This window comes from Pinus tabuliformis, chromosome 1_1 (genome assembly GCF_031772625.1).
Source record: "Pinus tabuliformis cultivar Carrire ecotype Pingquan chromosome 1_1, CPIR1, whole genome shotgun sequence".
Taxonomy (NCBI): Eukaryota; Viridiplantae; Streptophyta; class Pinopsida; order Pinales; family Pinaceae; genus Pinus; species Pinus tabuliformis.
Genome location: NC_142297.1, coordinates 544,885,794 through 544,901,336, shown reverse-complemented (window position 1 = coordinate 544,901,336; position 15,543 = coordinate 544,885,794). Strand labels below are relative to the sequence as shown.

The window sequence follows — 15,543 nt, the reverse complement described above, 5'->3', positions numbered from 1 at the left end:
GAAACCCTAAGTCCTAATAGAATCCCATCTCGCCCCAAAGATAAATTCAAACCAGTTAAAGGGAAAATATTATTAATATGATTGGGACACTTCTATTGTTATTATTTTTGTAGCAAATAAATTTGGAGTAATCTCTCATTAAGGAGACATATATTTAAGAATGACAATGAGAAAATTTTGAATTTAAATGTTTCCCGCCAAAAGATTCCAAAGTCGGCCTCAACAAGGTTTACAAATGACCTCCATCAAATTGTATAAAAGGAGACCCTTGCATCTCATTCAAAGGCATCGATCATTATCATTCTGTACGTTCTGAATGGCTTGCATTACCTATGTTGTGTTTTCAATTCAAGAAGGGTAGTAACTTAATAGAAGCTCGCACTGCTTCTCTGAGTCTCATGGCTCACCAATGAATTCACATTACATCTCTATTGATTACTGGGGCATCGCATTATGTTACAAGCAACTCGGTTCTTGTGGCTTCACTTTAGATAATAGTGGCACCACATTATGTTTATTTGAGACTTGTACGTTTTGTTTATCTGAGGCTCAACTTATTATCTGTGATCGAAATCATATTTGTTGTGGCTCGGTATGCCCTATGGCATCACATCACTTGCAACTGAATTTCAACAACTCGATACAATTAACAAGCAACTCACATTTTATATAGAGGTTCATATTATACTTTTGGCATCACATCTTTTTGGAGGTAACAAATTTCCCTGTGGCAACGTAACGAATTTACATGTGGCATCACATTCTTCTGTGTTTATGAATTTGCCTGTGGCATTATTTGTGATCGTATTCAATTTTGAGGCACGCATACAAATTCCTCTAGTTCATATTCAAATGTTCTTAAGTCATTCACATACCTACTATATTGGCTTGCATATGTTATATGGTTTTCATAACTTCACATGGTTCGTATATATCTTTTATAGTTCACATGACTTCATATGGCTCGTATACATCTGTATATGGTTCACATAACTCTTTATGGCTCACATTATTAATTGTGCTATCACATCTCTAAGGATCGTATCATTTTCTATGTCTGTGATTTGTATCATTTTTCTGTTGTTCCCTATCTTACTGTAGGTCAGTGACTCACTCTTTATTATCTTGGTTCATTCTTCATTAAATGGCTCGCCATACTCTCCACAGAAATAATGACAAACAATGACATTATTATATACATTAGTTGTATGAAAGAGTAACATTAATATTGCAGTGACCCTAATATGACAAGTATATTTATGCAGTGACTTTAATTCTTTGCAGTAATTCTGATGAATGATATAGCAGTGACTTTAATGATAGAGATCTTGATGAATGACATGGTAGAGATCTTCATGATACAATAGGGGTCTTTGATGTAACAATGAGCGATGACATATATGCTGGAACCTTGACATAACAAGGATCTTTGATGTAATAGTGACCTATGGCATGATGTTGGAACCTTGACATTACAAGGATCTTTGATGTAGCTCCTACATATACATTGATGACAGTGCTCCTTTGACAGTGATGACAGTGCTCCTTTGACATTGATGACAATGCTCCTTTGATAGTGATGATAGAGCTTCTATGATTGACGTGACACTATATCTATGGCAGATTGATATTGTGATATGACAACAACTCTCTTGAATTTTTCTTGTTCAGTTCAAAAATGTAGTTGTGAACTGACTTTGGTTGGCCCTTGGAGGTTTGATGTGGTTTTTATATCTCATCCTCATTGTACGTTGTATCTTAGTTGCACAATTGATGAATATCTAATAGAAGAAGAATCTGGTTGGGTTTTTCCCCCTTGTGGGGTTTTGCCTTGGTCTTTGACCTAAATCCTTGTGTCTCTATTGTGTATGATGAAATAATGTTATGGGGTGAATGTTAAATGTTGAAAAAGTTTATAAATCCAATTATCTTCAGTAGAGAACAATCAAGCCCTAAAAATTAACAGAGGATAACCCAACTTGTCATAAATGACAAGGATCACATACACCCTAAAGTGACAATAGGAAGGATAGTCCAACTTGCCATAAGTGACAAGGATAAAAAATCCTATTGTCTATAGATCTTTTGACCCCAAGAGCTCTCATGCAATGTTGCAGGAAACGTTCCCCCTTGGATCTAACCCCCGAAGCACGGTCCGTACGGATGCACTTCCCAAAACACGCTTCCGAAATTCTGAAACGTGTTTCAGACTGATAATGATGCTTCCTGGAAATTCTGAAAGCATCCCTTCAAAACGCGTTTCGGAATCTCCGAAGCTCGTTCTGTACGGCGCTTCGGCCATACGAAGCGCAGCGCTTTGGAGGCTGAATCGTACGGTTCCTGTACGATTCCGTACGGGTTTCGGAAAAGTGCGCCGCGCGGCCTAAAAAAATCGGTTTTTTTTTGTGAGTTTGCTTGTTGGGGGTGGGTCCACCTTGGGTTAGGGTGAGGAATGAAGGGAATAAAGCCCCCATTCATCCCTCATTTACTCACTTTGAGTTTATGAGAGTTGGAGAAGAGAAGAGAGGAGAGGAGAAGAGAAGAGAAGAGAAGAGAGGAGAGGAGAAGAGAGGAAAAGAGAGGAGAGCTTGGAGGAGCTTGGAGGAGGAGCTTGGAGGACTTCATCTACAAGAGCTAAAGAGGTAAGTGCAAACCTCAAACTCCCTTATTTTTTTGATATTTTTATCCTCCCTCTCCTACTCTTTCCCATTGTTTCTACTTGCTCCTTTACTTGCAAGTTGTCCACCACTTATATCCATATTCCAAGATGGTGTTCTTTTGGCTTCTATGTATCATATTCATTCCACTTTTGGTTTTAATGATGGCAAGGGGGAGTAGGAATAGAAGGGAAGAAGCATAAGAGGACAGTGGCCCCAATATGAGTGACCCAATGTATGATGAGGAGGAAGGGTTTGAAGAGGAAGGGATGATGTTGAACCTGAAGGGGAAACTGAAACTCTAGAGGGGAAAGCTGCATTAACAGCCTTTTGGAACTATGTGACCAAACTTGAAGGGGGAAAGGGTGGTGGAAGCTACAAATTTTTGTGCCCTCATTGTTGTCATGGAGGAAAACCATTTAGTGGTTCATATACATGTGTGAGGAGGCATCTTTGTGGGGTGCTGGAAAATGATGATAAAAAGGGTCCTGTGGGGATACAAATTTGCCCAAACATTTCATCTGAACAAAGAAGAAAATACATCCAAATAGAGGAGGCTGCACAACAAAAAAACAAGAAACAAGAAACTCATTCTGAATCAAGTGCAACCTCTAGATTTGGTAGCTCACCTCCTCATGGTACTTTTGGAAGCTCTGGAGGTAGAAGAACAATAGGGGATTTCCTTAATGTTGCTAGGAGGGATGATGTGGATGGAAATATAGGCCGTTTCTTTGTGCTTTCGGTGTACCATTCAATGTGCTTCGCTCTCCCTATTGGCATGAAATGGTAAAAGCCATCAATGAAGCCAGAATAGGATACAAGGCCCCCAACTATGAGAAAGCTAGAACAATGTTATTAGAAAGAGAAAAAGCTAAGGTTCAAAGAGCTTTGACACGTTTTACAAATGAGTGGGTAGATTTTGGGGTATCCATTGTATCAGATGGGTGGACAAATATTAGAAACCAACATTTGATAAATGTTCTTGGTGTTTCTGCTAGTGGTGCAGTATTTATTACATGTCATGACTCCTCCTCCATCAGTGCATCTGCACAAAACATTGCAGATCTCGTATTGCAATCAATCAAAGATGTTGGTCCGAATAATGTGGTTCAAGTGATCACAGATAATGCAACAAATTGCAAGGCAGCAGGAAAAATTATTCAGCGTGCTCATCCACACATCTTTTGGTCTTGGTCCCTGGTTCACACATTGAAGCTTTTGATGCATGATATTGTGAAGCATAAAGAATGCGGGTGGATTACTGAGCTTTACAGGAGAGGGAAGCAACTCATTAAATTCATCACAGGGCATAGAAGGGTAAACTACTTCTATGGCACTTACTCCAAGTTGCAGTTGCTTAAACTTATAAAGACAAGATTTGCCAGTTATTACCTCACCTTTAAGCGGCTAGTGAAGGTGAGACAAGCTTTAACTAATTTGGCGTGTGCTGAAACATGGGATGAAATTAACACTGACAGAGATGGTGATAATGCAGCCAAGGACACTATTCTTGACATGTACTTTTGGTCACAGGTTAAATATGGTTTGCAATTCACCAAACCAATTTATTACATGATCAAGTTTGGAGATTTGGATCGACCAATAATTGGGGAGGTGTATGAGCAAATGGATAGCATGTTGGGGCAGATTAAAGACATTGTTCTTTATTAGACATAGATTCTCTAGCAGCCAGCAATTGATCCTTGAGTTGAGATAATCTCATAAAATGTGATGGCACAATCTCTCCCTTGTTCATCTTGATGTCCTTGATTTGTTTTTTCAAGGAGAGAATGTGATTCAAATTGTTGACCTCATACATCCCAACCAGCTTATCATAGATATCCTTGGACTTCTTCAACTTTCCAATGTAAGTAAGAAAATGATCTTTCAAAGAATCAATAAGTATTTTCTTGGCTTTGATCTCACCTTTCTTATACTTGGCCTTGGCAGTAGCAAGAGAATTTTTCGATGGCTCAGGTATTTTTCCTTCCACATTCAAAAACACCATTTTAATCCAAAGTTACTTCCAACCAAATCTTCCTGGCAACAAAATTAGATGAGTCACCCAACTTATCTGCATCCTTGAAGTATGAGGTAGACATCTTGACCAAGTAGCTTCTTCCAAATAGATTCCTTCAAAGGTGATTGCTTTTATCTCTTGTCTCCTTGGGCTTGTCTTCACCTTAGCTTTGATACCATGTTAAATTTCCAATGTTCTATGCTTAGCACAATCACTTACAACAATTCTTCTTCAATTAGCAATCACTTTTCCAATAAATTCAATCTTCCAATGACAGTAAGCAATTGTAGATAGAATAATAATTCAAATGTAATATTGAAGACAACCAAGAGCAATAACAAGAGACAAGATTTGGTCAAAGACCAAGGAAAAGCCCCACAAGGGGGAAACCCTTTCAAAATTCTTCTTCTATTAGATTGTCATCAAATGTTTGGCAGAGACATACAATGTTCAAGTTCATCAACAATGAGTTGAAGGTCAACAACTTTGACTATCTAATTCAACTAACCAAAATCCAATGAGAGATAAGCCCAAAAGTCAAATATGATCCAAAGTCAAAGTCTGCAATTGTTGGTCAAAGTCAATAACAGTCAAAGATGCTATCTAGTTCAAAAGTCAATGGTCAAAACTGCTCCAAAAAGTTCGTCCAACCTGCCAATAAATTCAGCCTTCCTTGTTGGTCCAACATTAATCAAAACAATCAAAATTTTGCCTTCACAAATTTGGTTAAAGGCAACATTTGACTTGTGGAAACCCTAGTTGCAAGTCTGTAGTCAACGCTGGTCAAACAACCTAGAAAAGTTTGGTCAAACTGCCTTTGACCTCGACCTTCCAAAATAGATCCAAATCCAGTCAAACCAAGTCAATGTTGGTCAAATCCCAAAATAGAAGATGAATTTGGCCAATCAGAAAAGACTCTCTTTCCTTCACACGTGTGAAAAGAACCTATAATTTCAGAGCTATACGAACCATAGAAGAGAAGAAAATGAATGTGATGATGATTCTCCAAAGTGATGTGAAAAGAGGTCTATTTATATGTGTCTCAAGGGGTTGATTTAGCTTGCGCAAGCTGACTTGTACTTTTCTGGACATGTGGGTTTCACCATAAAAATTAAATTTTTCTTTGACCAAATTAAATTCTTCCAAGGGCGAGAGGGTTCTTTCTTAATGAGCAAGGCTATCCAATGGAGGAATTTGTCCCTGGGTTGCCAAATTAACAAAGACTGCCAATATGGGGACCGAACCACATTAAAAGGGATGCTGCAACTAAAGATGACCCTTACCACTCTTGACTCAACTTCTTCCCCCCCTTGATTATCAAGCATTTTCGACAATCTACTCTCTTTGGTTGGATTTGATGGCTTGGATATCTCTTCTACTGTGAGCTCCCTCCTCTTTCTTTCTTCGTGAACAATCCTTGGTTCATTGCTAGCACCTAGGCAAGGATTACTAGTGCCACCCATACTGATTTTTCTTCTTTGATACTTCAACCTTTGAGAATCACCTTTCTCTCTCTTGAATGTAACCCTCACCTCTGGATCTCTGGTATGTGCACAAGTTTCAATACCCATTATCTGTTCATGTAAAATGTGAGGGTTCACTCTTATGTAAGAGCCCTTGAAGATCCTATCACTTTTGCATAAATTGCACCTCCATTCCAATGTACCCTTAGCATCCATTTGCTTGAGTTTGGTAACATACTTCCAAAGAGGATAGTATTCTTGCTGCATGGTTGCTTGAATAGATCTAGGGCCACTAGAAACACCACTTTGAGAAGCCATGAACGCTGCAAAAACAAAAATAAATCACTCACCAAAACAATTGCTAGCCATGCTCTTCATTTTGTTGCCTAGGCCTTCTTCTTGTTGCCCACAAACCCATGCCATTCTTCTTACGATAAATGCACCAAAGCTTGCTTCCGATGCTCCAAAACACAACTAAAATTCTTGGCAATGTTGTAGGAAGCTCCTCTCATTGAAGAGTATGTGAGAAATGAGTGAATGAAGTGCGTTTTTTTAGAAAGAAAGAGTCTGATAGGGTCTTTAGAGAATTCTAATTTTTTTAATGAAATTAACTTAGGCATGAAATAAAGTTTACGAAAAATGTTTAATTAAGTGTTTTTAGGCCATAGAATATCTAATTTTTGGTTGCTTGATCGGGCCCGAAATAATGTCATGGTTTTCACCTGAAATGGCCCCAAAATGCCATCGGCCGTATTATACGATGTTTCAAAATCACGAAACGTCATATGGTATGGTTGGTGGCGCTTTGGGGTTGTTTCAACTTTCAACGTCTCAATGCATTTCGGGTACCAATATGTTGCCCCAGGAGGTGTTTTGTCCAACATAGGATCACTTATAAGCCTTGGACTTGCAAAAATGTTGAATTTCTAACTAGTTGAAAAAGTCTTGGTATCAAAACACCCTAGGTACAAAATCCAAAAAATTATTCTAGCAAATAATAAAACTTATAATGGCTGGAAGTTATTTCTTTGAGTTACAAATATAAGATATAAAATTGGAAATAGCCCCAAGGGATAGCTTAGTTGGTCGAGTTCCTGTTGCTAAGTACCTCGCCTATTGGGAGGCCATGGGGTCAAATCTCCTCGACGCCCTTGGGTTTAGGCCTTGCTAGTATGGTCAACGGGTAGATCTCTTCGGGTTGATCTATTTGGATTTTCCCATGGATATAGTGGCCACTCATTGTCTGTGAACCACATTTAAAAAAAAAAAGATATAAAATTGGAAAATAATTTATATCTAATAAAAGGTGATTTAGAGGTAGTTATTTGGTAGAAGTGCATGTTGTAAACTAAAAAATCTGCAGTAAAAGGTATGCTACAACTATGTATTTCTGCAGATTTGCAAAAACACTTAATACACACATGGAAGATATGGAAATAGGCTCAAAAAACAAATATAATTTTCTTTGGTGTAGATATTGAAATTTTGAAAAAAGAAAGAAGAAAAAGGAAAAAGGATTTTTAAATTTTCTAAATAAATGGTTGAAAAGTGAGGCTTACCTTGGCCTTTTAACTTACCAATTTGCAAAGTTGCGACCACAACCCTCCATTTGTCAACTTTCTTTTTGAGACTAGAGAAGAGTGAGGAGTTGAGGGTAAAACTATCCCACTCTCTTAGTTTTGAACCGCCTATAAGAAAAATGATCTCATTGGGAGGATCTACTCCTTCAAGATGTCCCAAGTACAATAACAATATTAGTGCCAATAGCTCACAATCCAATTGGAGATTCCCCCTAGAAGGCTTGTCCAACACTTGAAAAGTGTATTTTTGGATACTCAGGGTGAGGTGAAGGCTTGAGCCTTGGTCTCTTCTTCCGCGTGACCATCTATCTCTCAATAGATCACTACAGTAGTCTTGTGGTAATAGAAATGTACCTGTAGATTAATTCTATAAAGCGGAACGATAGAGGTGAAAGCTATGAAGGAAAAATATAGAAGAATCAACTCAATGCATAGTATTTTTGTAAATGGTTTCTTTGTTGTATGGTATCAAATGATCTCATAGTAACAACCTCAAATAGGAAGACGAGCTAGCATTTTATAATGTTTTTTGCTAACGACTTGTTTCCTCCTTCCACTAAAATAATATTTATGACTTGACTTGGAGACTAAGTTGACTTGCATAAAATAATTTTTTTACTACATGATGTTTCCCACAATGGTGGGTCCAATCGTTTCATAAATCCTAAGAAAGTTTAACATTCCATGTGCGAAGAATCTAGAAGTCAAAAGAATGAAGAAGAGTAGCATTTAGTACTCCATTGTTCCTTTAGAAGCCTCTCCAATGTTCCTCCTTGCAAAGTCCAATTTGTCCTTGGGAATTGGCTCGATCATCTTGTATCTTACACCACTTGAAGAAGATTCACGCCTTTTCCCTGGTTTTGAAGTTCCAGTGTCACCCACTGTGGTGTCATAATTGTCATGATCTTGACTTTGCAACAACTAAATTTTTGTCCACATCCTTATCTTCTTGGTCTAAGATTCCTCCAACATTCTTGATTTTTCCAATAGCTCTTTCACCCTTTAACTTGACTTTTCCATGCATATTAACTCGAACTTTGACCACGTTTCTCTATCTCCAATGCCCTTGCTTACTTGGCCAAGCATTCCATTGATTTTGGTCTTGTTTGTGATGCCATAACCTATAGTATGTCCTGTCAGCACCAAAAGTCCACTGTACTGCGACATAAGCTTGGTTAATGCCACCTCATCAGGCCTGAACCATGGATTTCTAATGCCCTTGAAGATGTGCAAAAACTAAGACATGGGTTTTGTTCCTCCTACTGTGTATACCACTTTGGGTATAATGAATGTCCAAAGTAACCTAATGCTCCACTTGTTTTACTTGTATTGTTGCTTGGAAACTTGTGCCACCTGTTGACTAGCTTTGAATAGTCATATCTTGAGAATGCCTTCACCAAATGGAAAAATTCCACATGTCATGTCATCCTCTCATCAAGCCTACAATCTAAGACCAATTTGACTTTTTGACTTCCGTTACAACTTTACATTGGGAAACATGAATTGCCTTGGGAAGCATGAAATTGTTGAATTTTTGTAGTCATGGCCGGTCTTCATAAAAGAAAAGGATAAATATGAAAGTGACTTTCAAGTCACGTTCAAGAGAGGGAAAATGAATTTTGAAATTCACATTATTCTTCCCTCCAAAATCAAGTCGTCCAACCCAAAGGTTTCAAGTCGGTCGGACCCTTTGACACACCTATTTGGGCTCATTGATTTACTATATAAAGGAAATTTGTTTTCCTCATTTGGACACCAATTCACATCAACTCATTCCATATACATATTGTTTTGTTCGTGCAAAGGAAAGAGAGATAACGAACCGAATTTATGGGCAGACCAAAGTTTCTTCTGAGGCAAATTGAAGTTCTCTGACGCTGACTGAAATCTCTGAGGCACAAATGACAAAATTTTTGAGGCTATCTTAGTTGGATGAATTTATCGCAGTTTGACCAGTTTTGGCCTGGGTTTGGTTACTGGACAGTTTGACTGGAAAGTTTAGATTGTATCTCTTATTGAATTGGACTATTTCTCTAAGAAAAGGGTGCTGGGTTTTTCCTTGGTTAGGGTTTGCTAGGATAAATTGTGTCTCTTGTGTTTGGCTCTCTTCATGTTTCTACTGTCATTATTGTCTTTGTTGTTGAAGATTTTCTATGTATAATTGATTAATGATGAAGTGAAACAAGATAAATAATGAAGAAATCATTGGAAGTAATCATCAGTATAGGAAATCCTAAAAAAATTAATAGAAATGTTGTTGACTTTGAGACTTCCATGTCTGAGAAATATCCGAGGGATACTACACCAAAGCCAAGGCCACCTACAAACTCAATAAACTCATAACTATGTGAAAAGACATACATGCACCTAACATACGCTGGATTTCCCCCTACACTGGTGATCACCGATACAAAAGCAAGGATCCTCTAGAACTATGAGTCCTCATATAAGCCCATCAAAGGTCCTCCAATCCTATCCAAGACGAAAGGGGATAAGATGAATTCAAGGGGACTGGCCATGGTTTGACACCCATGGTTACCTGATATAGGGCCTCACATGGTTGTTACATGGCTTTGATTTGTGACCTTGGACTTACAATGGTGTGAAAAATATCCAAATGATTATAGGTACCCTTTTTAGTGTAAAGCATAACAAGAGCGATAAAGCGATCTATTAGAGAGTGAAAAATCTACACAGAGGTTTCTCTTCTTCACAAAGCCTAGAGAGATCGTCAATCAAAATGGAGATGAAATGTAAAGAAGCTATACTTAGGTTTCTTAATGGAAACTTGATAATAATCTTGCAAAGGAGATGTTAGAGTCATAAAAGATTCAACACATTTGGTGAAAAATCAATGAAACCCTAATTTTACAACAAGTACAAGATGGAAGAAGATAATTACAATATATTTGCACAAAATCACTATAAAATCATCATTTATCATCCAAAAGAAAATCCATCCAATCAAAATACTCTTTCAAGACAATTTGTTCATTCAATGCTCCATAGCAACCAAGAGAAAAAGGACAACTAGTGCACACTCTCTCAAGTGTGAATGTGAATGCTACAATGAGCCAAGGCTAAATCAACTTCCCTCTACTTATATGATGGCAACCAAGTCGATTTAGCCTAAAAATTGACTAAAAGCTCTAAAAGTGATAAAATATGTGATTGCAAGTTAATTAGGTCACAAGTCGACCTCAAAGATAGTTATCTGAATCAATACACAAGAAAAACCTCTTTTAACCCACACGTGAGCTAAAAGGTCTCCAAAGGTGATCTATTGAAATTTGGGCAACTTCGGGATGAATTTTCCCAAAGGGAGACCCAGCTACCCCAAGGAAAGCCTAATCTATCCTAAGAGAATTTATATTGGTCAATAGAAGAAATCTAATGGATAAAAAGAAATATTAATATATTGGGTACTTCTCTTATTATTATTAATGTGGCAATTTTCATTAAAGAAAATATGTTTAAAAGGGAAATTTAAATTTTCCCGCCAATATTTGAAATTGGCCTCATCAAAGACAAGGGCTTCATGACATCAAAGTCACCCCATCAATTAATATATAAAGGGTTTGAGGAAGCTCATTTGTATCATCACAGTGAGAGAGAAGGCGTATGTGATTCGTATATATTCACTGCTTTCTGTGGCTTGTATCTTATGTGTGGTTTTTAGCAATTGGTTCCCGTGGTTCACTTTCTTCTATTATTTGTATCCTCCCTGTATTCTACAGTGGGGCTCATATATCAAAGGCATATGCTCTGTGACTCGCTATTAACTCTGTTGATGTCTGTTGTTCTTTGAGGCTTGATAATTTGCTGCAACTCGCATTCCTACACAATGGGACCCACATTACATTTCTTTATGGTTTGATACATACAATGACTCGCTCATCGCATCTATCCAGCAATTATATTCCTGTGGCTCGATATATCCTATGGCATTGCATCTGTCCAATTGAATTTCAGTGACTCGATACTTTAGATGGGTGACTCGCATTTGGGACCATATGATGGCACACACAGTGCGCACAGTGGCTCATTCTGGATGGTGGCATGTTCTGAGGCTTGCACTAAAGACTTCAGTGAAACTCACATTCTTTCTGTTGCATTGCCCTTCAATTGAACTCCCGTATTTTATGTGGCATCGATCTATGGGTAAACTCACATTCTTTCAGTATCGCTTTTGTTTTGAATGGCAAGTATCACAGAGTGGCATCTCTGGTTCATATATTCAATGATTCACATCACAATGAAAGAATGACACAGTATTGCTTTACAGTAGTATGGTATATCGTATGCAGTTCAATGGCATCATATTAGAGTGACATAGTATGGTATGTATATGACAGTGATTCATATAGAAGACATGGTGGACACCCTTATGGTATATATGACATGGCAGACACCCTTATGGTATGTATGACATGCAAGACACCCTTATGATATGTATGTCAATGACAGTGATTCGTATAGCAGACATGGTAGAGTCCCTTAATGTATGTATGTCAGTGACATGGTATAGTAGACATGGCAGACATTTTGATATATCACAGTGATAGGATATGGCTTGGACCTTGATCTATGGCAGTGGCTTGGTATGATTGTGATCTGATGTGGTAGTACCTTCAATATCGCTGTGAGTTTGATACAACAGAGATGGATGGCTCATCTCCTTGGCAGCATGATATACTTGATATAGCCCAGCAGATGTGACAATGCTTGATGATGATATGGAAAAAGCTTTCTTGAACTCATTTGGTTATCTAAAGTGAATTCACAGTCAAAGTTGTGAACTGACTAGATTGGCCCTAGGAGGCATGATGTAACGATGTATCTCACTATGGATGTACTTTGTATCTCAACTGAACAATTGATGAATATCTAATAGAAGAAATATTTGGTTGGGTTTTCCCCCTTGTGGAGTTTTGCCCTGGTCCCTGACCTAAATCATGGTGTCTCTATTGTTTATGTTTTTCTTCTGTTGTTCCTTATTGTTCCGCTGCACTGTTGATGCTAGTGTTATTTCTACATAATTGCTATGTAAATGATGAAAAAGTTTGTAAATACAATTATCTATAGCAAAGAACAATCTAGCCCTAAAAATTAACAACATCATCCTCCAAAAGGTGCATCTCTCATCAATATATGTGATAGATGACTCAATAACGCGTTTCTCACTGCAAAGCCATATCTCCACATCAAAAGGGTGTTCAATCAACAAGCAAAGTCTCCCTCCACAAGGTGTCATCATCAAAACTAGCCCACATTATCAATCCAAGCCCATGAAAGGGGACGTCATGGAGCTAGGGCAACATCAAGTCATCATCATCATCAAATCATCTTAGAAACAGGGAAATGTCCATCAAGAAGGTGCAATGCGAGCTTGGGGGCATCCTCTCAACTTTATTTGATTCATCATTGACCCCTTAAAGATGAAGCATTTTATTGCTCATTGGGGTTAGGATAATCATAGTTCCCTTTATTTAGATAGCTCATGCATTAGTTGGGAACTGGGTGAGGCCTAATGAGGGGGTTAGAGTTCAGGATAGGCTTCTGTCAACACACTTTCATTTATCCCTGTCAATCTTTTGTATTTTGACACTGTGGCACATGCTTTTTCTTTTATTTCTGTTGCATCAACTTCTTGGGGAAAATTTCGTGGCCCATACTCAAGGATGAAGAAAACAATGAACCAATATTGGTGACAAATAACAATCAACCCGAAGATGGGATGTGGATACAAGGAAGAGATGGAAAATGTTAAATATGGATTATCATGGATACACAACATCAGTTACAGCCTCCTAATTGTGCCCCTCCTAGACAGTAGGAGAAAGGCCTCAAGGGAGGTCACACTAGACTAGGGACAAGAGATAACCACCAAGGTGAAGCATGGAAACAAGAATACAGTAGTTTCTTGTTTACGCCGAAACCCTTCTTAAAACTGTTATGGATCACAGAAGCCTCAATTCAACAGTGGTTTCTTATCGAATTCAACCAGGGATACATACTAGAATGCCCTTATACATCAAATAAAAATGCTTGAATACAAAAATAATTAATGTACCTCTTTTTTGATGACCCACCTTCATCTGATGAGTAGGCTAGATGAAATAAAGCACTAACCAGCACATGGATGGGAGGCATCTAAGGCTAGCTATCTATGGTTCATCATAGGACTGCTGGCTGGCAGGTTGAAAAAATAGGAGAATTTTTTTTCTCCTAGGGTTTACCGACTTGGGGTAACATGACAGAAGCTTCGCTAAAGTTGACTACTTGAAATTTTTAATGTGCATATTTTATTCATAGTAGCTCGCTTGAAAGGGCCAGGCATTGTTGTGAAGACATGCCAGGGAAATTCAGGCACATAATCACGTGCTATGAGTATAACATATAAGATACATTTATAATATGCTAATGGAAGATTACTAATGTCATAGACTTGGCAAAACCGTGTTCTTGTTGAAACAAATAATTTTTGTGGACCTGGTGGGTAGAGTTTAGTTTGGAAGTTGTCAAATTGCAAGCCCTTCATACATGCTGCAGTAATGGCATTGTTATGTTAATAGATACATATTATTGTATTTTATTTGGGCCTAGTAGTGAATCATTTAGCATCAACGTCCATTGATTCATGTGTACTTGAGTTTTCCTGCAATGTGCTTTTTAGAATGTGCAATGTTATTTTTTATTATTTGATGATCTATAAAAAATAATAGATTAATATTGAACAGTTGTCTGACATGCAGAAATGGTGCAAAGCATGTGTTTTACTAGATGGTTTGAACCGAGGCCTTCCAAAACTTGGAATTAGTCGAACTAGGGGACGCCATGCTTTAAAAATTGATATGCCTGCTACAGATGGAGAAGCTGAAATGCAAACAGAGTTGACAAAGAGCAAGCCATGTGTGTCCCTTGATTTTTGATTAATTAAACTTTTTACTGAATGTAAGAAATGTGCTTTTGATGGTCTTCAAATTTTTATAAGGCTTCTCTAACTTGGGGTAGTTTTGTACATCTTTTCTGTATGATTGTTTACACAAGGCAAGGATTCCTGATGAATATTTCATCTTGTAGTGGCAAGTCCGTTTTGTTACTACAGACATCTAAAATAGCCCGTGATTTTTTTGCCAAGAGGTAAAATTGTAAATATCTCAGGCATTGAAATAAGTGAGAAGTCCTTCAATGGATATATTAGTGATGCTGTTACTATTAACAACAAATGAATTTTGGCTTGTGGATTCTCGAGTTAAGCAGGGACCAACTTTAGTCTTTGACCAATTTACAGACAGGTCTGTCCGACTGCAAAATATTAATTGACATAACATGATAATGGGGAAAGCTCTGTTATATAGGATCGGCATATTTCAGTAATATAGTCCGAACTTTGTTCATATCATGTAGATGTTCATAGAGATCTTTCTTAGTTGCATCTATATGTACATGCTGTTTTAGTTGTAGAAAACAATAAAGCATATTTACATTGGTGGTTCTTACTATTTTTTTATTGATTATCTCATATGTCTTCTGCCTTCTACAATCAATCTAGTGGTTAATATATGGACACACAAAAGATTGTAATTCAACTTCTTGAATCATTGTCGAGTCCAATGAATTGTGGTATGGTTTTATTTTTCATAGCAGGCAACTATTTAAAAAGAATGGATTGATTTTGACTACGGTGAAGAAGAAAATGGATGGACTTTGATCTCACTATACAGTTTCTCTGGTAGTACAGTAATTATGTAAATTTTAACCACCTAGCATTGCAAGACAGACAATTGTTTGTTCTCTTACAATTTAATCCCAACCTTGAC

At 37.7% G+C, this 15,543-nt stretch overlaps 1 protein-coding gene across 2 annotated transcripts in view; it reads left to right on the top strand.

The window, feature by feature from the left end:
* The window catches only part of LOC149214259 (cytoplasmic tRNA 2-thiolation protein 1-like), a 260,155-nt gene extending 244,922 nt beyond the window's left edge, over nt 1-15,233 (top strand). Inside the window, exon 10 of one of the 2 annotated variants that reach the window (XM_089392227.1) lies at nt 14,476-15,233. In XM_089392227.1, the coding sequence (XP_089248353.1) occupies nt 14,476-14,652 (177 nt within the window). In that variant the 3' untranslated portion in view covers nt 14,653-15,233. Of the gene's footprint in view, nt 1-14,460 lie in introns of both variants that reach the window. The other variant, XM_089392226.1, reaches the window with a different exon arrangement.
* Nucleotides 15,234-15,543: the final 310 nt, after the last annotated feature.